Genomic DNA, 23,194 nt, shown 5'->3' with positions numbered 1-23,194 from the left:
GTAGTCAGTGTGTCCACCTGTTTATAGTGGAGGCACTATATATCCAACCCTCTCCTTAGTGTGTGTATTGTCATAAGTAAGGATCACTACTGTCTCTGATGCAAAACGCGTAGACTGAACTGTAACTGGCTTTTATTTGCACTGAAAAATAAAGGTAATATTTTTAACCAAGCTGGACTTTTTTCTCTCTATTTCAAGTAATGCTGTGGTTCTCGGCATGGTCCGTGCTTGGTGTGACGTTGTTTGAGCACACCTATACTTCCTCTCTGCTTACCAAAAGGGAAGTAGCGCCATAGGGCTTTTGGAGGACAGATTTTGCAGGATTGGCTTTTGGGAACTATGTTGCATATAAAGACACCCTGAGGTACCCCTAGAGTGGAAATCCCCAAAAAGTGACCCCATTCCGGAAACTTCACCCCTCAAGGAATATTTCAATGTGTGTAGTGAGCACTTAGACCCATTGGGCGTTTCACAGAATTAGGAAACACTTGGCTGTGAAAATAAAAAATGAAATTTTTTTCCAGAAAAAGTAGCTTTACACCCACATTTTTCACTTTCACAAGGGGTAGCAGGACAAAATTCTCCCCATATTTTGTTCCCCATTTCCCCCCCGAATACGCCAACACCCAATTTGTGCTCATAAAATAATGTATGGGTGCATGGCAGGGTCCAAAAGGGAAGTAGCGCCATAGGGCTTTTGGAGGACAGATTTTGCAGGATTGGCTTTTGGGAACTATGTCGTATATAAAGACACCCTGCGGTACCCCTAGAGTGGAAATCCCCAAAAAGTGACCCCATTCCGGAAACTACACCCCTCAAGGAATATTTCAATGTGTGTAGTGAGCACTTAGACCCATCACAAAATTAGGAAACGCTTAGCTGTGAAAATAAAAAATGACAATTATTTCCAGAAAAAGTAGCTTTACACCCATATTTTTCACTTTCACAAGGGGTAGCAGGAAAAAATACACCTCACATTTTGTTCCGCATTTCCCCCCGAATACGCCAACACCCAAAATGTGCTCATAAAATGATGTTTGGCTGCATGGCAGGGTTCTAAAATCAAACAGCTAAATATGGATTTTGCTGACCTGAATTGGCAGACATGGATTTTAGCTGCCATGTCACATTAAAAAATTTCCAGAGGTCCCCAGAAATGAAAAATCCCAAAAAGTGACCCCATTTCCGAAAGAGCACCCCAGTACAAACCTTTTAAGTGGTGGAAAGGGTACTTTTTACCAAACAGGTATCTCACAGAAGGCAGAATTACTTGAGACAAGCATTTCATAGCACACATTTGTAAAAATTACTAGCAGACCCCAATTTTTCACTTTCACAAGGGGTTAATGGAGAAAATACACCCCAGTATATTTTCCCCATTTTCTCCCCATTTTGCAAACACCCCATATGTGCTCATAGCCTTCTGTATTGGCGCACAGCAGGCCGCTACAGGCAAAGTACAATTTGCAGGCCTGAATTGGCAGACATGGATTTTAGCTGCCATGTCGCATTAAAAAAATTCCAGAGGTCCCCAGAAATGAAAAACCCCAAGAAGCGACCCCATTTTGGAAAGAGCACCCTCGTACGGACATTTTAAGTGGTGGAAAGGGTACTTTTTACCAAACAGGTGTCTCACAGTATGGATTATGTAGTGGTTGTTGGAAAGTGGGTATGCAAGTGAGGTGGAGTAAATCAGAGATATGGAAATATTACAGGGAGCATAAAGATGAAATTAAAAATCTATCGATGAGTGGTAGGTTCAGAAGCATTCTTTCATGCAGAGGCCAGGTTTATCAGGGCAGGTGTCACACTGATAAATGGTGTCCTTTCGTATTCCCCTTTTGTAACAAACCCAACATCTTTTTTGGGTCTTTCCCCTCTTTGCTGTTTGTGGGACTTCACCAGGGAAATGTTGTCCTGGTACAACACAGGCACCATGACCTCCTGAAATACTCGGGTCCTCCCCTTCCTGACTTTGGAAAATTAGGGCCTTGATTACCGCCTCTTGGAACTGAATGAAAGTTCCTGTCTGGCCTGCAGTTCTATGTAAAATGTATGCATTGTATTTTGCCATCTGTACAATGTATTCGGAAAGCTTTTTGTACCACATATTAGTTTTACGCATGGCACTGTAGGGCTTCAGAACTTTATCGGACAGATCAACCCCTCCCATGTCCCTTTTGTAATCAAGGATGCAGTCAGGCTTGTTGACAGGGATAGTGGTACCTCACACTTGGGCAGGAGAACTGGTGTTTGTGTGAATGGTGGTTAGTACAAGGACATCCCTCTTGTCCTTGTACTTAACCGCCAGCATGTTCTCATGGAGGAGAGCCTTACTGTCACCTTTTCGAAGTAGTTGACCTAGCAGGGATCTAGGGAGCCCTCTCAGATTTTTTCGCACTGTGCCGCAAGCAACAGTACCTCGGGCTTTTAGGGACATGAATAGGGGTATGCTGGTGTAATAGTTATCTACATAGAGGTGATAACCATTATCCAGCAGTGGGTGCAGTAAGTCCCACACAATCTTGCCAGTAACTCCTAGGACGGGGGGCTTTCAGGGGGTTGTATCTGGGAATCTTTCACCTCATAATCCCGAAACCTGTAGGTGTACCCAAAGGTACTCTCGCACAGCTTGCACATTTTTATTCCGTACCGTGCCCGCTTGCTGGGCAGGTACTGGCGAAATTTAACCCTTCCTTTAAAATGTACAAGGGATAGGAAAGGCCCCGGGTCCTGACGGATTCTCTGCCCTATATTATAAGAAGTATGTGACTTCATTAATCCCTCATATCACTAAGTATTGTAATGGCCTACTACAGGGCTCTATGCCTCCGCCAGAGTTTTTATCGGCTAAAATTACAGTATTGCCCAAACCAAATAAAGACCATCTATCACCTTCCAATTACAGACCTATCTCCCTCCTAAATTTAGACAACAAAATATTTACCTCCATTCTAGCACGTCGGCTCAATAGGCTACTCCCCGACCTTATACATAAGGATCAGACGGGGTTTATACCTGGGAGGGAAGCCCCGGATAATATCAGGAAAGTCTTAAACTTAATACAGAAGGCCAACAGAACTAACACTCCTTTGGCGGTGCTGGCTCTAGATATAGAGAAGGCCTTCGATATTGTGACGTGGCAATATCTTCATAAAAAGCTCTCCACTATGGGCTTCAGAGGCCCTTTTATAGCAGCTATACAGTCCTTGTATTCCTCACCTGAGGCCAGCCTCAAACTACCTGCCTCTAGTTACTCACCTATCTAAATCCATAGAGGTACCAGGCAAGGTTGCCCCTTATCCCCGGCATTATTTGCACTTGCTATGGAACCATTGGCCTCCCACATAAGATCACATCCTGATATCACTGGTATCTCGGTTGGAGGGAAAGAATATAAATTGAGCCTCTTTGCAGATGATATATTGTTGACTATTACAAACCCGGTTATATCCCTCCCCTCACTGATGAAGATGCTGGATGCCTTTTCATTAGTGTCGGGACTTAAGATGAACCACACCAAATCAGAGCTCCTATTATGTAATGTTAAACCCCACATGAAATCTCTTATTCTAGATAACTTCCCGTTCCAACACAAGCCTCACAATATACCTTACCTAGGGATACAATTGCCCACTTCAATTGAAATGGTCTATAAAACCAACTTTATCCCACTGTACCGTAAACTTAAAGCCGATCTTATGTCTTGGAATGCTTTACCTGTGTCTTGGGTCGGTAGGATTAACATCATAAGAATGGTGGTCCTCCCCAGACTCCTTTATCTGTTTCGGTCACTCCCAGTACCAGTTATTAGCAGGGATCTAAGAGCTCTCCAGGCTGTCATTATGAAATTCATTTGGGCTAACAAACGCCCCTGAATCGCAAGGGCGACGATGTGCCGTCACAAATCCCAAGGAGGTCTCTCAGTACCAGATCTTATAAAATATTATAAGGCAGCCAGACTAGCGCAATTGTTCTTAACTCACCTAGACCCTAAAACACATCCGCTGTGGATCCCATTGGAACAATCTTTGATAGCCCCATACACCTGGAGAGCTCTGACATGGTCCAACCTTATATTACCGGGTATCATTCGCACTAATTTCATACTAACACACTATTCCCTTATATTATGGAGGTCAGTTAGATTTAAGTACTCACTACAATCCAAAACCCCACCGCTAACATACTTGGTAGGTAACCCTGCTTTCCTCCCAGGCATCTAAACACCCTCCATGGATTGGTGGGTTTCCAACAAGCTGTGCTCCCTCTACAGGTTTCTGACTAGGGGTAAACTGCTTTCTATGTCAGAATTTGAAGACAAATACTCCCCCCCTGTACGGGAAAGGTTTCTGACCAGGCAAGTTTTCTCCTTCCTGCAATCACTTTGTACAAATAACCAGTTTATCGAATTTACCCAGTTCGAGCGATTTGTTACCTACTCAATCTGTAAACAAGGCCTATTATCTCAGATTTATGGAATACTTAACGCACCCCAAGAGGGAGCTAAACTGCCTTACATGAGGGCCTGGGAGGAGGATTTGAACGAGAGTTACTCCACATCCAGATGACACCAGCGTTCACAAACACTCACTAAAGGGTCTTGGCAAACAACATTAGCAGAAACCTCCATAAAATTTTTACACAGAACCTACCTGGTACCATCTAGACTACACCATATCTACCCTGAAGTGTCTCCTAGGTGTTTTAAGGGATGTGAAGATATTGGTACAATGCTCCACATCTGGTGGACTTGTCCAGTAGTTAGGAGATTTTGGAGCAAGATTAGCAATCTTTTATCCTCCACTCTAGGATGTACCTATCCGACATCTCTACAGCTATGCCTACTAGGTGATAAACCTACTTGGCTTCGATACTCCAACTTTAAGCTATCTCAGTTTATATTATTAGCGGCTAGAATACATATAGCTTATAAATGGAGGTCACCTGACCTAAGTTATCAAGCGGTATTAGATAGGGTCAACAGGATCTTATTAAATGAAAGATTATCGGCCATCCGGATGGATACTTTCTCCACCTTTGAAAAATTCTGGGAACCTAGGCTGTCATCCCCACACTCCTCAGACATACGTTACTGTATTACTTTATGATTGGTAGTGACATGTCGAGATGTATACCATCAACTCACTGTCTGGTTTTGTATTCTGTCTTTATTGCACCGACTGTGCTAAATTGTGTTTCGCAAAAGGAATGTCAACATGTACTGTTATTTCATTTGAAGTATATTGAAGTTTAATACCTGAATTGTTCTATATTGAAATGTTATACATTTTTACTATGCTTTTATTAATAAATACCTCATTGAAACATAAAATGTACAAGGGACTCGTCTATGCTAATTTCTTTTGCTGGGGTGAACACTTCTGTAAATTTTGAGTTGAGGTGCTCCAGAAGGGATCTTATTTTGAATAGATGGTCAAAATTTGCGTCATTTTTTTTTTTTTTTTGGTAAGGGGGGGGGGGGGGGGGGGGGGCACTGTGCATTATCATTGTAATGTAGGAATTTCAAAATGGATTCAAATCTTGAGCGGGACATGGCCATATTGTAAATTGGAGTGTTGTACAAGAAATCTGAACTCCCATATTGTCTCATTTCAGTTTTTTTTACAAGGTCCATATGCAGCAACAGCCCCCAAAACTTCATAATGTCTGCTGCATTTACAGGGGTCCAACCTAGGGGTCTAGCATATGAGGCTGTTGGGTTTTGAGAAATAAACTGCTGGGCGTACAAATTTGTTTGGGTCACGATCAAATTTATGAATTGTCAGAGAAATAGATTTTGAAAAAATCTATTTCTGTGAAGCCCGTGCAGTCAATCTGGATTCCAGAGTTTCCCACAAACTCTGGAATTTGGGGCTCATAATCCTCAGGCAGTGTGGACCATAGGGGATCACTGGGGGGAGCTACTTCATCTCTCCTGGGGCGTCTCCTTGAGGGTCCCTCATCACCGGATGACGATGATGATGAAGGAGTTGAGGAGTAGAGGAATGTGGCATCCTCTTCTCCCTCACTTGCAGACTCTGTTTCAGAGGCAAGGATGGCGTATGCCTCTTCAGCGGAGTACATTCTCTGGGATGAACTGGACATTTTTATTTTTATTGGTGTATGTAAAGTGAAAAGTGTCAGGGGGGTGTATGTAGTGATTTTACACGTGAGGGGACGTGTAATTAATTAATTAAAATAACATTTTGAAGAGAAAGTCTAAGTAAATCTAAGTAAAAGAATTAGATAAAAATTTAGAAAAAAAGGCACCAAAAAAAAAATAGATATAAAAAAAAAAGGCACTAAACCTGAGCAGACGCAGTCAGTAATTGACAGTACTGACCGGCGCTCAGCAGGTGCAGGACACACACACGCAGATGGCACGTGTGTGGGTTCAAAAATCTAAACTAGTATAAACTAAAATTGACACATATATATATATACAGGGAGTGCAGAATTATTAGGCAAGTTGTATTTTTGAGGATTAATTTTATTATTGAACAAGAACCATGTTCTCAATGAACCCAAAAAACTCATTAATATCAAAGCTGAATATTTTTGGAAGTAGTTTTTAGTTTGTTTTTAGTTTTAGCTATTTTAGGGGGATATCTGTGTGTGCAGGTGACTATTACTGTGCATAATTATTAGGCAACTTAACAAAAAACAAATATATACCCATTTCAATTATTTATTTTTACCAGTGAAACCAATATAACATCTCAACATTCACAAATATACATTTCTGACATTCAAAAACAAAACAAAAACAAATCAGTGACCAATATAGCCACCTTTCTTTGCAAGGACACTCAAAAGCCTGCCATCCATGGATTCTGTCAGTGTTTTGATCTGTTCACCATCAACATTGCGTGCAGCAGCAACCACAGCCTCCCAGACACTGTTCAGAGAGGTGTACTGTTTTCCCTCCTTGTAAATCTCACATTTGATGATGGACCACAGGTTCTCAATGGGGTTCAGATCAGGTGAACAAGGAGGCCATGTCATTAGATTTTCTTCTTTTATACGCTTTCTTGCCAGCCACGCTGTGGAGTACTTGGACGCGTGTGATGGAGCATTGTCCTGCATGAAAATCATGTTTTTCTTGAAGGATGCAGACTACTTCCTGTACCACTGCTTGAAGAAGGTGTCTTCCAGAAACTGGCAGTAGGACTGGGAGTTGAGCTTGACTCCATCCTCAACCCGAAAAGGCCCCACAAGCTCATCTTTGATGATACCAGCCCAAACCAGTACTCCACCTCCACCTTGCTGGCGTCTGAGTCGGACTGGAGCTCTCTGCCCTTTACCAATCCAGCCACGGGCCCATCCATCTGGCCCATCAAGACTCACTCTCATTTCATCAGTCCATAAAACCTTAGAAAAATCAGTCTTGAGATATTTCTTGGCCCAGTCTTGACGTTTCAGCTTGGGTGTCTTGTTCAGTGGTGGTCGTCATTCAGCCTTTCTTACCTTGGCCATGTCTCTGAGTATTGCATACCTTGTGCTTTTGGGCACTCCAGTGATGTTGCAGCTCTGAAATATGGCCAAACTGGTGGCAAGTGGCATCTTGGCAGCTGCACGCTTGACTTTTCTCAGTTCATGGGCAGTTATTTTGCGCCTTGGTTTTTCCACACGCTTCTTGCGACCCTGTTGACTATTTTGAATGAAACGCTTGATTGTTCGATGATCACGCTTCAGAAGCTTTGCAATTTTAAGAGTGCTGCATCCCTCTGCAAGATATCTCACTATTTTTGACTTTTCTGAGCCTGTCAAGTCCTTCTTTTGACCCATTTTGCCAAAGGAAAGGAAGTTGCCTAATAATTATGTACACCTAATATAGGGTGTTGATGTCATTAGACCACACCCCTTCTCATTACAGAGATGCACATCACCTAATATGCTTAATTGGTAGTAGGCTTTCGAGCCTATACAGCTTGGAGTAAGACAACATGCATAAAGAGGATGATGTGGTCAAAATACTCATTTGCCTAATAATTCTGCACTCCCTGTATATATATATATATATATATATATTTATATATATATAAATATATATATAACTAGCTAGCACTAACTGATTTCTTTTTTTAAACAAAAAAAAAAAGAAAGGCACTAAAACTGAGCAGACGCTCAGCAGGTGCAAGACCCACGCACGCAGACGGCACGTGTTCGGGTTCAAAATTCAAAAATACTACTAACTAAAAGTGATATATATATATATATATATATATATATATAGCTAGCTAGCACCAAAAAAACACAAGTGCTGATCAGCACTTGCAGGTCACAGCTCACACACTGAAAAAGTGGTGCAGAGCAAAAAAAGTTATTCCAGATGTGGTTCTTTTTCTTCTTCTTCTTCTTCAAAGCACTGAGTGAAAAGCAGTGATTTATGTGGTAGTACCACAAGTCCCAGCCGACGACGAGCAGCACAGAAGGGCACAAGTCTTCTCTGCAAGCAGTCACCAAGCTAGAATGGCTGCCTGCAGAGAGACACCAACGGTTCTTTCTGCTGCATAGTGCTGCCATTGGCTGGAGCGTTGTTCCAGCCAATCGCAGCGCTGGGAGGGGACATCAGTGTCTGATGTCCCCTCCCTGACCTCGGAGGTGACATGGGCTGATGTAATCAGCCCCAATCACCTCCGTCCCAGCCACCAGCAGCACCACAGATTGGATGATACTTGTATAGCGCTGACATAGGCTGGAGCGTTGCTCCAGCCAATTGCAGCGCTGAGAAGGGACACCTGTGTCTGGTGTCCCCTCCCTGACCTAGGAGGAGACATGGGCTGATGTCATCAGCCCCCTCCCACCTCTAGCCGAGCCCCCCTGCAGCTCCATTCATTGCCGGCGCTGCGATGGGCTGGTCTTCATTAGCCAGCTAATCGCTGTGATCAGGGCTGCAGGGGGGCGGAAAAACTACTAATCACCTTCAGCTAAGATGGCTGACTACCGATTAGTGCAGTCAGCTTACTCCAGTCACCGCGCGATTCGCCGCGGTGACCGTTCTTATCCATGACGTACTATTACGTCACGATGCGGTAAGTCACCGACTTTTATGATGTACTAGTACAACATGTGTCGGGAAGGAGTTAAAGAGACCATCTATTTATGGAAACTTAAGACCTAATTTATCTTACATTCTTCTGGTGTGAAAATTTGCTAATTAAATTTTCGTATCATTTTCAACGCGACTTGCACAATTTAAATTTGTTTTGTACAAATTGCATTTCTCCACTGCCTTCATCACTTTCCCAACAAGGGTGGGATGGTGGAGGGCCAGTTTTGTGATGTAGAATAAAGTAAAAATCCCTGTCCGGTGTAGATTTCAGTTTAGGTGCACAGACTACCAAAGACTGCACCTACTTTCTAAGGCCTCTTTCACACGACCGTTGTGTGCACCCGTGGCCGTTGTGCCGTTTTCCATTTTTTTTCGCGGACCCCATGACTTTCAATGGGTCCGTGGAAAAAACGGAAAATGCACCGTTTTGCAGCCGCATCCGAGATCCGTGTTTCCTGGCCGTGAAAAAAATATGACCTGTCCTATTTTTTTCACGGCCAACGGTTCACGGACCCATTCAAGTCAATGGGTCCGTGAAAGAACACGGATGCACACAAGATTGGCATCCGTGTCCGTGATCCGTGGCCGTAGGTTACTTTTTATACAGACGGATCCGAAGATCGGTCTGCATAAAAGCTTTTTCATAGCTGAGTTTTCACTTCGTGAAAACTCAGAACCGACAGTATATTCTAACACAGAAGCGTTCCCATGGTGATGGGGACGCTTCTAGTTAGAATACACTACAAACTGTGTACAAGACTGCCCCCTGCTGCCTGGCAGCACCCGATCTCTTACAGGGGGCCGTGATCAGCACAATTAACCCCTTCAGGTGCGGCACCTGAATGGGTTAATTGTACTATCATATCCCCCTGTAAGAGATCAGGGCTGCCAGGCAGCAGGGGGCAGACCCTCCCCCCCTCCCCAGTTTGAATATCATTGGTGGCCAGTGCGACCCCCCCCCCTCTATTGTAATAATAGGTTGGTGGCACAGTGTGCGCCCCCCCCCCTCCCTCCCTCTATTGTAATAATTCGTTGGTGGCACAGTGTGCGCCCTCCATCGGCCCCCCCTCCCTCTATAGCATTAACAACATTGTTAGCCAGTGTGCGGCCTCCCATCTCCCCCCCCCCATCATTGGTGGCAGCGGAGTTCCGATCGGAGTCCCAGTTTAATCGCTGGGTCTCCGATCGGTAACCATGGCAACCAGGACGCTACTACAGTCCTGGTTGCCATGGTTACTTAGCAATAGTACAATAGTAGAAGATTCATACTTACCTACTGCTGGCTGCTGCTGCGATGTTCGTGTCCGGCCGGGAGCTCCACCTACTGGTAAGTGACAGGGTCTGTGCGGCGCATTGCTAAATGAACTGTCACTTACCAGTAGGAGGAGCTCCCGGCCGGACACGAAAATCGCAGCTCCCAGGTAAGTATGAATCTTTTACTATTGTACTATTGCTAGTAACCCGCTGCCACCAATGATCGGGGGAGGGGGGGGGGATGGGAGGCTGCACACTGGCCACCAATGTTGTTAATGCTATAGAGGGAGGGGGGGCCGATGGGGGGCGCACACTGTGCCACCAACGATTTATTACAATAGAGGGAGGAAGGGGGGGGGGCGCACACTGTGCCACCAACGATTTATTACAATAGAGGGAGGAAGGGGGGGGGGCGCACACTGTGCCACCAACGAATTATTACAATAGAGGGAGGAAGGGGGGGGCCGCACTGGCCACCAATGATATTCAAACTGGGGAGGGGGGGGGGGTCTGCCCCCTGCTGCCTGGCAGCCCTGATCTCTTACAGGGGGATATGATAGTACAATTAACCCCTTCAGGTGCGGCACCTGAGGGGTTAATTGTGCTGATCACGGCCCCCTGTAAGAGATCGGATACTGCTAGGCAGCAGGGGGCAGTCATGTACACAGTTTGTAGTATATTCTAACTAGAAGCGTCCCCATCACCATGGGAACGCCTCTGTGTTAGAATATACTGTCGGAAATGAGGTTTCACGTTCTAACTCATATCCGACAGTATATTCTAACATAGAGGCGTTCCCATGGTGATGGGGACGCTTCAAGTTAAAATATACCATCGGATTGGAGAAAACTCTGATCCGATGGTATAAAAGGGACTCCAGACTTTACATTGAAAGTCAATGGGGACGGATCCGTTTGAAATGGCACCATATTGTGTCAACGTCAAACGGATCCGTCCCCATTGACTTGCATTGTAATTCAGGACGGATCCGTTTGGCTCCGCACGGCCAGGCGGACACCAAAACGACTTTTTTTTCATGTCCGAGGATCCTCCAAAAATCAAGGAAGACCCACGGACGAAAAAACGGTCACGGATCACGGAAAAACGGGACCCCGTTTTGCGGACCGTGAAAATATACTGTCGTGTGCAATAAGCCTAATCCAGAGGAAAAAAAGCAGTCTGGTTTGAGAGCTGCACTTATACAAGCAGACAAACAAAGCGAGTTTGTGAGCATTTGTGTGTTTGATTTCAAGTTTGTGTTTGTATTAACCCTTTCAGAACCGAAGATTTTTTTTTTTGCGTTTTCGTTTTGAGCTCCCTGCCTTCTCAGAGCCATAACTTTTTTATTTGTCTGTTCACATAGCCATATGAGGGCTTGATTTCTGTTGGACAAGTTTTACTTTCCGATGCCACCATTTAATGTTGCATATGATGTAGTGGAAAGTGGGCAAAAAAAATTCCAAATGGGATGAAATTGTAAAAAAAAGCAATTCCACCACAAGTTTTACAGTTTTTTTTTTATTTACGACATTCGATGTACGATAAAACTGACCAGTTACTTTTCTACAGGTCAGTACGAATCCGGCGATACCTTATATGTATAGTTTTTCTTGCGTTTTGATAGTGATAAAAAATTTAAAAGTGGAAAAAAATTTGTTTTTTTTTGTCGCCATATTTCGACCCCTATAACTTTTTTGTAATTATGTGAATGGAGCTATTTGGAGGCTCATTTTTTTGCGGGGTGATCTGAACTTTTCAATGATACCATTATGGGGTGTGCATGACTAGTTAATCACTTTTTATTTAATCTTTTTGTACAAAATTAAGCTACCAAAAACTGCAAATTGGCCATTAGGATGTTTTTTTCAGTTTTGCTGTTTGCCGTATGGGGAATATTTTTTTATATTTTCATACTATGGGCATTTTCGCACATTGGCACACATATGATGTGTATTTTTTTTTTTGTTCTTTTACTATTATTTTAGGAAAAGGAGGGTGATTTAGCTATATTAGCTAAATTACAGTCTATGGGCCAGATTTATCATTACACTGACAGCTCACTCCACTTTCACATATGGCTAAAGTCAGTTTTAGCCAAGTCAGATTTATGATCGGCCCTTTAAGACTGTAATAAATGTGGTTTGACGGTAGCAGTTTATCCGTCAGTAAGTAGCTTTACAAAAGTCGCACATCTTTACGAAAAATTCACACGTTTTTATGAAAAAGTCGCATGTTCTATTAAAAAGTCTCATAAGATAAGCATGGTCCTCACTGGAGTGAAATTGCGCATTTTTTTGCAACTTTTTTGCGACTTTTTAAATAGTCCCAATAGTAAATCTGTCTAGAGATTCATTTACATAAGAAAACACGCCCACTTTCAGAAAACTGGCGAGCATAGTGCAGAGCAGAAAAAAGTCGCGAATTTGTGCGCAGTTTTAGCGTTTGGGACTTTTTTGGGGACTTTTTCACTCCATTATTCTGACCTGAGCTAATGATAAATCTGGCCCTAAATGTGTATTTTACGAATATTCGTAATATTGCTCTAACTTCATCTTTTAGAATATTACGATTTTTTTTTAATGTGTAGTGTTATTCCACTTTGGCATACTGCTCCCCGACAAGCGTCCCCGTAACCATGGGAACGCCTGTGCGTTAGAATATACCATCGGATCTGAGTTTTCACTGTGTTCCATGGTATATCTAATGCCTTGGAAATTCTTTTTTATCCTTCTCCTGACTGATACCTTTAACAATGAGATCCCTCTGATGCTTTGGAAGCTTTCTGTGGACCTTGGCTTTTGCTGTGGGATGCGACTAAGAAAATTTCAGGAAAGACCAACTAGAGCAGCTGAACTTTATTTGGGGTTAATCAGAGGCACTTTAAATGATGGCAGGTGTATGCTGGCTCCTATTTAACATGATTTTGAATGTGATTGCTTAATTCTGAACACAGCTACATCCCCAGTTATAAGAGGGTGTGCACACTTATGCAACTACATTATTTTAGTTTTCTTTGCTTTCTTCCTTCCACCTAAAAGATTTCAGTTTGTTTTTTAATTGATTTGTACAGTTTATAGGTCACATTAAAGGTGGAAGAAATTCTGAAATTATTTATCTTTGTCTAATTTTTTCTACATCACAGAAACCTGACATTTTAACAGAGGTGTGTAGACTTTTTATATGCTGCTCAATACAAATGCACTATATATAAATTATATTATAGGTATATCACATCCCTGCCTCAATCAGTTTTTTTGGGGGTCAACTGGTATATCTCACCAGTTGAAATTAGTTCTTCCAGTAGCGTTTGTCCCTCTGTATAGCTGTGGTATCTTAGCAGAACTGCACACAAATGCTGCACATGCACTATATATAAATTATATTATAGGTATATCACACCCCTGCCTCAATCAGTTTTTTTGGGGGGGGCAACTGGTATATCACAACAGTTGCAATTAGTTGTTCCAATAGCGTTTGTCCCTCTGTATAGCTGCGGTATCTCAGCAGAACCGCACACAAATGCTGCACAATACAAATGCACTATATAGAAATTATATCATTGGTATATCACACCCCTGCCTCAATCAGTTTTTTTGGGGGGCAACTGGTATATCATACCAGTTGAAAGTAGTTCTTCCAGTAGCGTTTGTCACTCTGTATAGCTGCGGTATCGCACCAGAACCGCACACAACTGCTGAACAATACAAATGCACTATAATATACTTTCTATGTTAGAAAGTATATTATAAGTATATCACACCCCTCAGTATGTCACACCTATCGATAGCACACCTATATCAGTCCTTAAGAGGACTTTTGTGGTCCTATTAGCCAGTGTTTGGTGTCTCTAACAGTCCATCCCTGCTCCACACAGCAACCTCTCCCTACACTGGCAAAAGACTGAATGTAAAATGGCGGCCAGATTGGGTTTATTTTTAGGGTAGGCGGTGTGTCCATGTGCTGAAACATCTCAATTGGCTGTCCTGTCCCACCTGATGGATGTGTCATGGGTCAAAGTTCGGCACAATGCAAAAGAATATGGCACCAGTGGACATCGCCATACGTTCGCCTGTTCGGCGAACCGCAAACGAGCAAAGTTTGCCGTGAAACGACCGCTGGTCCATATAAGATCTGCCATTATTAATCCTGTAGCTTTTTGTCTTGAACTTCCTCAAGCACTGAAAATTCATAATGTGTTTCACAATTCTTTGTTGAAGAGATATGTTGAACCTTTGGAGTCATCCCCTTTGCCACCCGCTCCTTTCATGGTGGATGGCAGTTTGGAATTCCAGATTGCCAAGATTATTGACTCTCCAGTTCTCCGTAGATCTCTTCAGCGTCTTGTTCACTGGAAGGATTATGGACCAGAGGAGAGAATGTGGGTACCGGCATATGACGTGAATGCCAGTCATTTGGTGAAAGCCTTTCACAGGTCGCATCCGGATATGGTTGGTCCTGGGTGCCCAGAGGTCATCTGTAGAAGGGGGAGTACTGTCACAGACGTACCACGACATTCGGATGTTCCTGCGACAGGTGGCAGGAGATACAGTTGCAAGAAAAAGTATGTGAACTCTTTGGAATGATCTGGATTTCTGCACAAATTGGTCATAAAATGTGATCTGATCTTTATCAAAGTCACAACAATAGACAATCACAGTCTGCTTAAACTAATAACACACGAAGAATTAAATGTTACCATGTTTTTATTGAACACACCATGTAAACATTCATAGTGCAGGTGGAAAAAGTATGTGAACCCTTGGATTTAATAACTGGTTGAACCTCCTTTGGCAGCAATAACTTCAACCAAATGTTTCCTGTAGTTGCAGATCAGACGTGCACAACGGTCAGGAGTAATTCTTGACCATTCCTCTTTACAGAACTGTTTCAGTTCAACAATATTCTTGGGATGTCTGGTGTGAATCGCTTTCTTGAGGTCATGCCACAGCATCTCAATCGGGTTGAGGTCAGGACTCTGACTGGGCCACTCCAGAAGGCGTATTTTCTTCTGTTTAAGCCATTCTGTTGTTGATTTACTTCTATGCTTTGGGTTGTTGTCCTGTTGCAACACCCATCTTCTGTTGAGCTTCAGCTGGTGGACAGATGGCCTTAAGTTCTCCTGCAAAATGTCTTGATAATCTTGGAAATTTGTTTTTCCTTTGATGATAGCAATCCGTCCAGGCCCTGACGCAGCAAAGCAGCCTCAAACCATGATGCCCCCACCACCATTCTTCATAGTTGGGATGAGGTTTGGATGTTGGTGTGCTGTGCCTCTTTTTCTCCACACATAGTGTTGTGTGTTTCTTCCAAACAACTCAACTTTGGTTTCATCTGTCCACAGAATATTTTGCCAGTACTACTGTGGAACATCCAGCTGCTTTTTTTGGACAGCAGTGGCTTCCTCTGTGGTATCCTCCCATAAAATCCATTCTTGTTTAGTGTTTTACGTATTGTTGATTAGCTAACAGGGATGTTAGCATATGCCAGAGACTTTTGTAAGTCTTTAGCTGACACTCTAGGATTCTTCTTCACCTCATTGAGCAGTCTTCACTGTGCTCTTGCAGTCATATTTACAGGACGGCCACTCCTAGGGAGAGTAGTAGCAGTGCTGAACTTTCTCCATTTATAGACAATTTGTCTTATCGTGGACTGACGAACAGCAAGGCTTTTGGAGATACTTTTATAACCCTTTCCAGGATCTAAGATGCTGGATAATCGACCATGTTGCAATGCCCAGGAGAGGTGGCGATCGTATGGCAATCTTGAAAAAGCGAGAATTAAGATGGATATATGTTCTGGACAGCTTGCACCCTAAGGGGCTCAATGTAGAATTTAGATGAGATGTCTGGCTTTGAGGTTGAACTAGATTTCCCTTGCATGTGTTATTCGTTCTTCTTGGTCTTGTATAAAAGTGCCTTGAAACGGTGATAACATAAATTCATAATTTCTATGACATAGATTATTTAATCTGTAATTAATTTGTTAACAATTTTCTCTTTGCCTTTTAGAACAATATTGATTTTTAAAAAAAAAGTTTGGATGGAGATCCTTGAACTGGCCCTCTTTGATGACGATGGCACTGAGCTGCAACATCTAAAATCTTCTCGCTGCGTATTTCCAGACATGAAATTTTATTTTATTTAGCTATGCTTTCCTTTAAGAATTCCTCTTATGGCTGCGTCAATTTCAGCAATTAGGTTGGCGGTGCCGGCTGGGTACATTGACGTGTCCCCCTCTGACACATGCCACCTAGTGGGTAGGATCCATCTCGGCAGAGCTGGCACCTTCCTCACATGCTGATTTATGTAGGATGTACCTACTGCGACTTATTATAATATATCATACAGGAAAGTGTCTTGTACATTGAAGGTATTCACGAGTTGTACTTATGTAATTGTTGGGCAATGTTGCCCTCTATCAAAATGGTGCCTTCAGTGCAACTAGGATGAAGTGCATGCGTCACACGAAAGCGCTATGACAGACAGGATGACGCGGATCTAGACATGCGCAGTGAATGAATGGAGACGCTCAATGAAACATGATGGTGTATGCGGGCGCCATTTCATCTAGAGGTGCGATTTCTATGATCTCCATCTGATATACTTTTTCACTTTATTACACACTTATATTACTTATATATTATATATTTATGTGATCGATGAGCAGGGACACTGTTCTTGTGATGCGGATCTCTTAAGCACACGTCACTTTATGCACATGCACTTTGTTTATTTTTTGTATATGCATCATATGTACTCAATTTATTCATGATTGCAATCACAGTATGATTGGCTAGTCACTTGAGACATGCCTTTATATGTTGCCATTTTCACTGTTTCTATGCTGGAAGAAGGCTCTTGTGAGCCGAAACGTCGCAAAGTTGCCGTACTATGGGTGAATAAAGTTCCACTAATTTTTCACTTTTATCTGGAGTGCAGTCCTATTTTTCTCAAGTTATATATATATATATATATATATATATATATATATATATATACAAAATACAGGAAAACCCGCTCAGGATATACTCCCTACAGACCCAGCTTCGATGGTCTGTTGGCGGTGTCAAGAGCCTGGTCACATAAGGGCCAACTGTCCCCATCGGGAGGAACTTATGGACACTAACTATGGCTAACGCCCCTCAATGTATACCAGGAGGCTGTGTGCAACCGGTACCCCCGAGACAATAGTCACCTGTGCCAGGTGCAAATTGGAGATACCCTGGCGGTGGCGCTGCTGGACTCAGGGAGCCTGGTGTCCCTGGTTAGAGCTGCCCTGGTGCAGCCAGCTGAGTATACTGGCTAAAAAGTCGGCGTCGTGTGCATCCATGGAGACTTAAAGGACTATCCCACTGCCCTGGTGTTTTTATCCACGGTGGCCGGCATGCAGACTCATGAGGTGGCCGTCACCACAAATTTACATTATGAGCTAATAATTGGGAGAGACTTCCCGTGTTTCCCGTCACTGTGGCCTGAGGCGAGAGTCACTGATACCCATGGGCAGGAGTAACCCCAATAGAATGGCCTTGCTCAGGGGGGAAACCGGAACCCTGGTAACCTGAGACTGAAGGGCCAGCAGTAGGGGTGGCTGCCACTGCAGTCGAGGGGGGGAGCCATCCCCACTGAATGTAATGGTGGGAGACAAGGATTTGCCGCCGGGTCCGGAGTTGGCAGACCTCAACTTCTCTTTAGACAATTTTGGTACACCACAGAACCAGGACCCGACTCTATGTGGTAGTAGTTGGGGGTGAGCCACAACAACCGGGGGCCGAGTCTATGTTCCCCCGTTTTGTGGTTCAACAGGAGATGCTGTATCGGGTAAATCAACTACGGGGTGAGCATATTGAACAGTTGGTGGTGCCCAAGGCGTATTGCAAGCTTGTGTTGGAGTTAGCAAACCAACATGTTCTTGGGGTGACAACTGAGCCAGCAAAAAATGCAGGACCTGATTCTACAGCGGTTTTACTGGGCCAGTGTGTTCAGAGAGGTGGAGGAGTATTGCAAGTCTTGCCCAACATGCCAGATAACCAGCCCCCAGCCACATTTCCGTAGTCCCCTGGTCCCTCTACCAATTATTGAGATTCCATTTGATTGGATCGCTATGGATCTCATAGGCCCAGTACCAAAGTCCGCTAGAGGGCACCAACACATCTTGGTAGTCCTGGACTATGCCACTCGATACCCGGAGGCGATGCCGCTGCGACAAACTCATACCCAAAGAGTTAGTGGAGATGTTTTCCCGAATGGGCCTAACTAGAGAGATTCTGACCGACCAGGGGACCCTTTTCATGTCAAAAGTCATGAGGGAACTCAGTAAACTACTACAGATCAAACAGTTGCAGACGTCCGTCTATCACCCGCAAACGGATGGCCTGGTAGAGAGGTTTAGTCAAACATTGAAAAACATGTTAAAGCGGGTGGTGTATAAAGATGGGAGGGTTTGGGATCTTCTCCTGCCCTATCTCATGTTCGCAATGCGAGATGGTGCCCCTACTGGGTTCTCGCCATTCGAACTGCTGTATGGCCGACATCCTCGTGGTCTGTTGGACATAGCCAAAGAGGCGTGGGTACAACAACCCACACCGCATAAAAGTCTAACTGAGTATGTCACTCGGATGCAAGTGCGGATGGAGACAGTGTTGCCGCTGGCTAAGGAACATATGGAGGCAGCCCAGAGAGCCCAGAGTAGGGTCTATAATTGCCAGGCTTGGGTTCGGAAGTTTGAACCGGGAGATCGAGTTTTGGTTCTGGTGCCGACTGTGGACAGTACATTCCTGGCTAGATGGCAGGGTCCATAAGAAGTGCTCGAAAAAGTTGGGGAGGTACCTACTAGGTACTTCAGCCCAGGCGGAGAAATCCAAAGCAGGTGTACCATGTAAACTTACTGAAACCGTGGAAAGATAGGGGGAACAGTACGGACAACAGCCCCTTCACAGATTTTCTGGGGGTAGAGTTTCCAGTCCCACGGTCTGATACGAGGGAAGCAGTTGCCACAGTAACGATTGCTGACAACCTTTCCTCTAAACAGACTTAGGAGGCCAGGAAGTTCGTCAGCAGGAACACGGATGTGTATTCGGACCCCCCTGGACGCACTTCTATCATCCGACATGACATTGTCACTAAGCCTCAGGCCAGAATCCAGTTGAAACCATACCGGGTACCTGAGTCGGGGTGACAAGCCATCTCGAAAGAAGTGCAGCTGATGTTACAGCTAGGTGTCATCGAGGAGTCAAAAATTCCTAATACCCAAGCCGTTACATTACATTACGATTCTGTAACGACTTCCGCAAACTTAATGAGGTTTCCAAGTTTGATGCATATCCCATGCCCCAAGTGGATGAGCTTATTGAGAAGTTATGCCAAGCCCGGTATTTTTCTGTTTTGGACTTCACCAAAGGGTACTGGCAGGTACCCTTGATGGAGGCTGCCAAGGAGAAAACTGCTTTCATCACACCAGAGGGGCTGTATCAGTACAAGGTCTTACCCTTTGGTCTACATGGCGCTCCTGCCACGTTTCAAAGGCTAATGGACATTGTACTACGCCCACATCATCGGTACACTTCGGCGTACCTGGACGATATCGTTATCCACAGTACCGACTGGGAAAGTCACCTACCTATATTCCAGGCTGTAGTGGACTCCCTTAGGAAGGCTGGCTTAACCGCTAACCCAAAAAAGTGCGCAATAGGGTTAGAAGAGACCAAGTACCTGGGGTATGTAATTGGGCCCAGAGTTATCAAACCTCAGGTGAACAAAATTGAGGCAATTCAGAATTATCCCCGACCTGTCACTACTGGGAATGGTGGGAAACTATATGAGGTTTGTCCCCCACTTTGCTACATTGTCTGCATCATTGAGAGGCCTTTTCAAGAGACGAAAGTCAGTGACGGTCCACTGGAATGAGCAGGCGGAAAAGGCTTTCTCCGCTTTGAAGTCGGCCCTGTGTGGGTCCCCGGTTTTGGTGACGCCCAACTTCAAAAGGGAGTATATAGTACAGACTGATGCCTCCGAAATAGGTCTCAGTGCTGTACTGCCTCAGGAAGTCAACGGGGAGTAGCATCCCGTTGTCTTCGTCAGCCGGAAGCTTACCCCAGCCGAGACCAGGTATAGTATAGTGGAGAGAGAGTGCCTGGCTACCAATTGGGCACTCAAGTCTCTCCGCTATTATTTGTTGGGGAGAAAGTTTTATCTGGTGACCAACCACTCCCCTCTCAAATGGATGAGCCAGGCCAAGGACAGAAATGCCCGGGTCACCCGGTGGTTTCTGTCTTTGCAAAATTTCAAGTTTTCGGTGGAACACAGGGCAGGCCAGTTTCTAGGAAACGCGGATGCCCTGACCTGGGTACACTGTTTGATGTGTGTCCACCCCCTCAGAGTTGAACAAAGGGGAGGTATGTAGGAAGGAACAAGAAGCCATCATTGATGGTCGGTATGTGTCACCGAGGTTTCTGGCCTCGGTGAGGTAAGACCCAGTTTTTCTCAAGTCTCATTATTGCAGATTGCAGTCTGACACTTCAGCTGTTTAGTATGCCTGTAAAGCTGATCCGGAATGGCTTTTACTGGGAGTAGTCAAAAGTGCTGGGTGGATGGCTACTCCCCACATAGTCAGCACTATCAGGTGGTGTGGATCTACCTCCATCTTACAGTGAAACTATGGAGTCCTCTGTGCTGAAGGCTGAAAACTGCAAACAGTCATGCAGGCCGCCTGGAAGCCTGCCAGTGAACTTTTCTGTGGCTGAGCATTCAAACTGGTGTAAACTGACACCTAGAATTCCAGGTGAACATTGTTTTGTTTTGCTGTGTATGAACAAGCACCAAGACTGTTATGTTTTGCTGAGTGTGAATAAAACACTGATTTTTGATTTACAACCTGGTTCTTTGCCTCTATACTGCATCCGCTAACCTGTCTACAAGAGCAAATCCCCACAGGACCCAGAAGATGCCTCTGCGTATATACAAGTACATTACTAAAACACAAAAAAACAAGCTACATTATACATAAAAAAGAAAACAATATACTAAATATGTTTGTAATAAACACTTACTTTTGGGAAACCTAGGTGGATTATCATTGACATCAGTAAGTGTTATATTGACAGTGGTAGTGCCTGCCAAACCACCTAGTTGCCCTCCCATGTCCTTGGCTTGGATAAGTACTTGGTATTGTTCCTTGACTTCTCGGTCCATGTTTGGTAAAGCTGTCCTGATCACACCTTCCAAGAAAATAATAAAGTTAGTTTAGAAGGAGAAATTACATCATATTCATAAATTTAAATAAAACAAATTAAGGAAATTCACTGATAAGCCAGGCACAATACCTTGTAGCACTAGATCAGATGAATGATATGATAAAAAGTACTTTTAATTCAAATGCAAATTAGCAGTTAAGTGCACCGAGGGAAGTCATTCTGTGCACCAGCCCCTCTCTCCTTCTCGATTTCAGATGACTATGTAGGAACTTAGCCGTGTCAATCAAAAAGAGGAGGGAGGAACTGGCAGAGGAAGGCAGAATGGTTTGGGCTCACCCTCATTACATTCAGCTGAGCTAGCCCTATACGACATTGTGTCTGGTGATTTTCTGGTGACAGACTCAGTGTAATGATGGCTACTAAATCTGAACCTTTATTTCTTGTTGCTTACATAGTAAAAGGTTAATGTATTCCATGGAGCTACACTTACAGCACATCATCCCTCACACCAGTCCTTTCTTCATTGGAGCTCATAATCTACATTATTCCTCTATTTCTAGGAAGTATATGCTAATTTCATAGTAGGAAGCCTATATAAGCTTTGGAGACGGGGGGGGGGGGGGGGGGGGGATATCATTCAAACTCGCAAGAGTTGGTTACCCTGGAAACAATATAGTTGGACATTGCTAGAACATTCTTCATCCTATAGAATCCTAAACACTGCCTTTAGACCACATTTGCACTTCAGAGTTTTGGTCAGTGATTTCCAACAGTGATGGTGAGCCAAAACCAGGTGTGGGTCAAAAACACAGAACAGGTGCAAATCTTTCCTTTATACCTTATCTCTCTGTAGGCGTCACTCCTGGTTTTGGCTCATAATCACTTATAGAATTCATTAATCAAATCACTGAAGTGTGAACTAGGACTTAGACAGGTATAATATGGCAAATTATTATGCCTAATTCTCCTGTATTTTATCGAAAAACTCTGTTTTGGCTGGATTCAAATGGAATCTCTCACTCTTTGAACTATATAATATATGTCCTATGGACAAGGTTGTCTTCATGAGTCAACCCCTTTAAAGGGTTTCTACCACTTCGTTTCACATAATTAGCTTTCAGACACTAGCGATCTGCTAGTGTCTGCTCTGCCAAACCATCCTAATATAATTGCTTTTGGGGCAGCCGTTTCGCTAAAAAAAGAACTTTTATTAATATGCTAATGAGCCTCTAGGTGCTATGGGGCATCATTAGCACCTAGAGGCTCGGTCTACCTTCACAAACTGCTGCCGCCCAGCGCGTCCCTCCAGCCCGCCCATCTCCTCCTGAATGCGATCCTTCCTGTGAGCGTATGTATTCGGCGCATGCGCAGTGAATGTCTGACCGCTTCCCTGCTCAGACATCTCCACTGCGCCCAATCCGCAGCAGAGGTTTAGCAGTCACTGATAGCTGCTTCATGCGTAGGCATTGGTGAAATCACAGATTCCGGCGCATTAACCCTTGATTTGCCGCGATCAGCGCTAACCACGGCTCGTGCGATGTGTGGAGGGAGGGAGAGAGCAGCCATCGGATCCCCGTGCTGCTGTGACGGGGACCCGATGGCAGGGAAGGCATCCCGATGCCCTCCTTAGCCATGGTGGCTGCCTTCCAGGAGAGCCTGTGAAATCCAGCTCCATGGATCTCACAGGCAAATAG

At 44.1% G+C, this 23,194-nt stretch overlaps 1 protein-coding gene across 1 annotated transcript in view; it reads right to left on the bottom strand.

The window, feature by feature from the left end:
• CDH12 (cadherin 12) overlaps nt 1-23,194 on the bottom strand; it is a 456,943-nt gene that overhangs the window by 84,122 nt on the left and 349,627 nt on the right. Inside the window, exon 5 of the mRNA XM_040432577.1 lies at nt 21,357-21,524. Within this exon, the coding sequence (XP_040288511.1) occupies nt 21,357-21,524 (168 nt within the window). The remainder of the gene's footprint in view (nt 1-21,356; nt 21,525-23,194) is intronic.

Source organism: Bufo bufo, chromosome 5 (genome assembly GCF_905171765.1).
Source record: "Bufo bufo chromosome 5, aBufBuf1.1, whole genome shotgun sequence".
In the NCBI taxonomy this organism is placed as follows: domain Eukaryota; kingdom Metazoa; phylum Chordata; class Amphibia; order Anura; family Bufonidae; genus Bufo; species Bufo bufo.
Note: the sequence above shows the minus strand (reverse complement) of the source record. Positions and strands in the feature narration are given on the sequence as shown.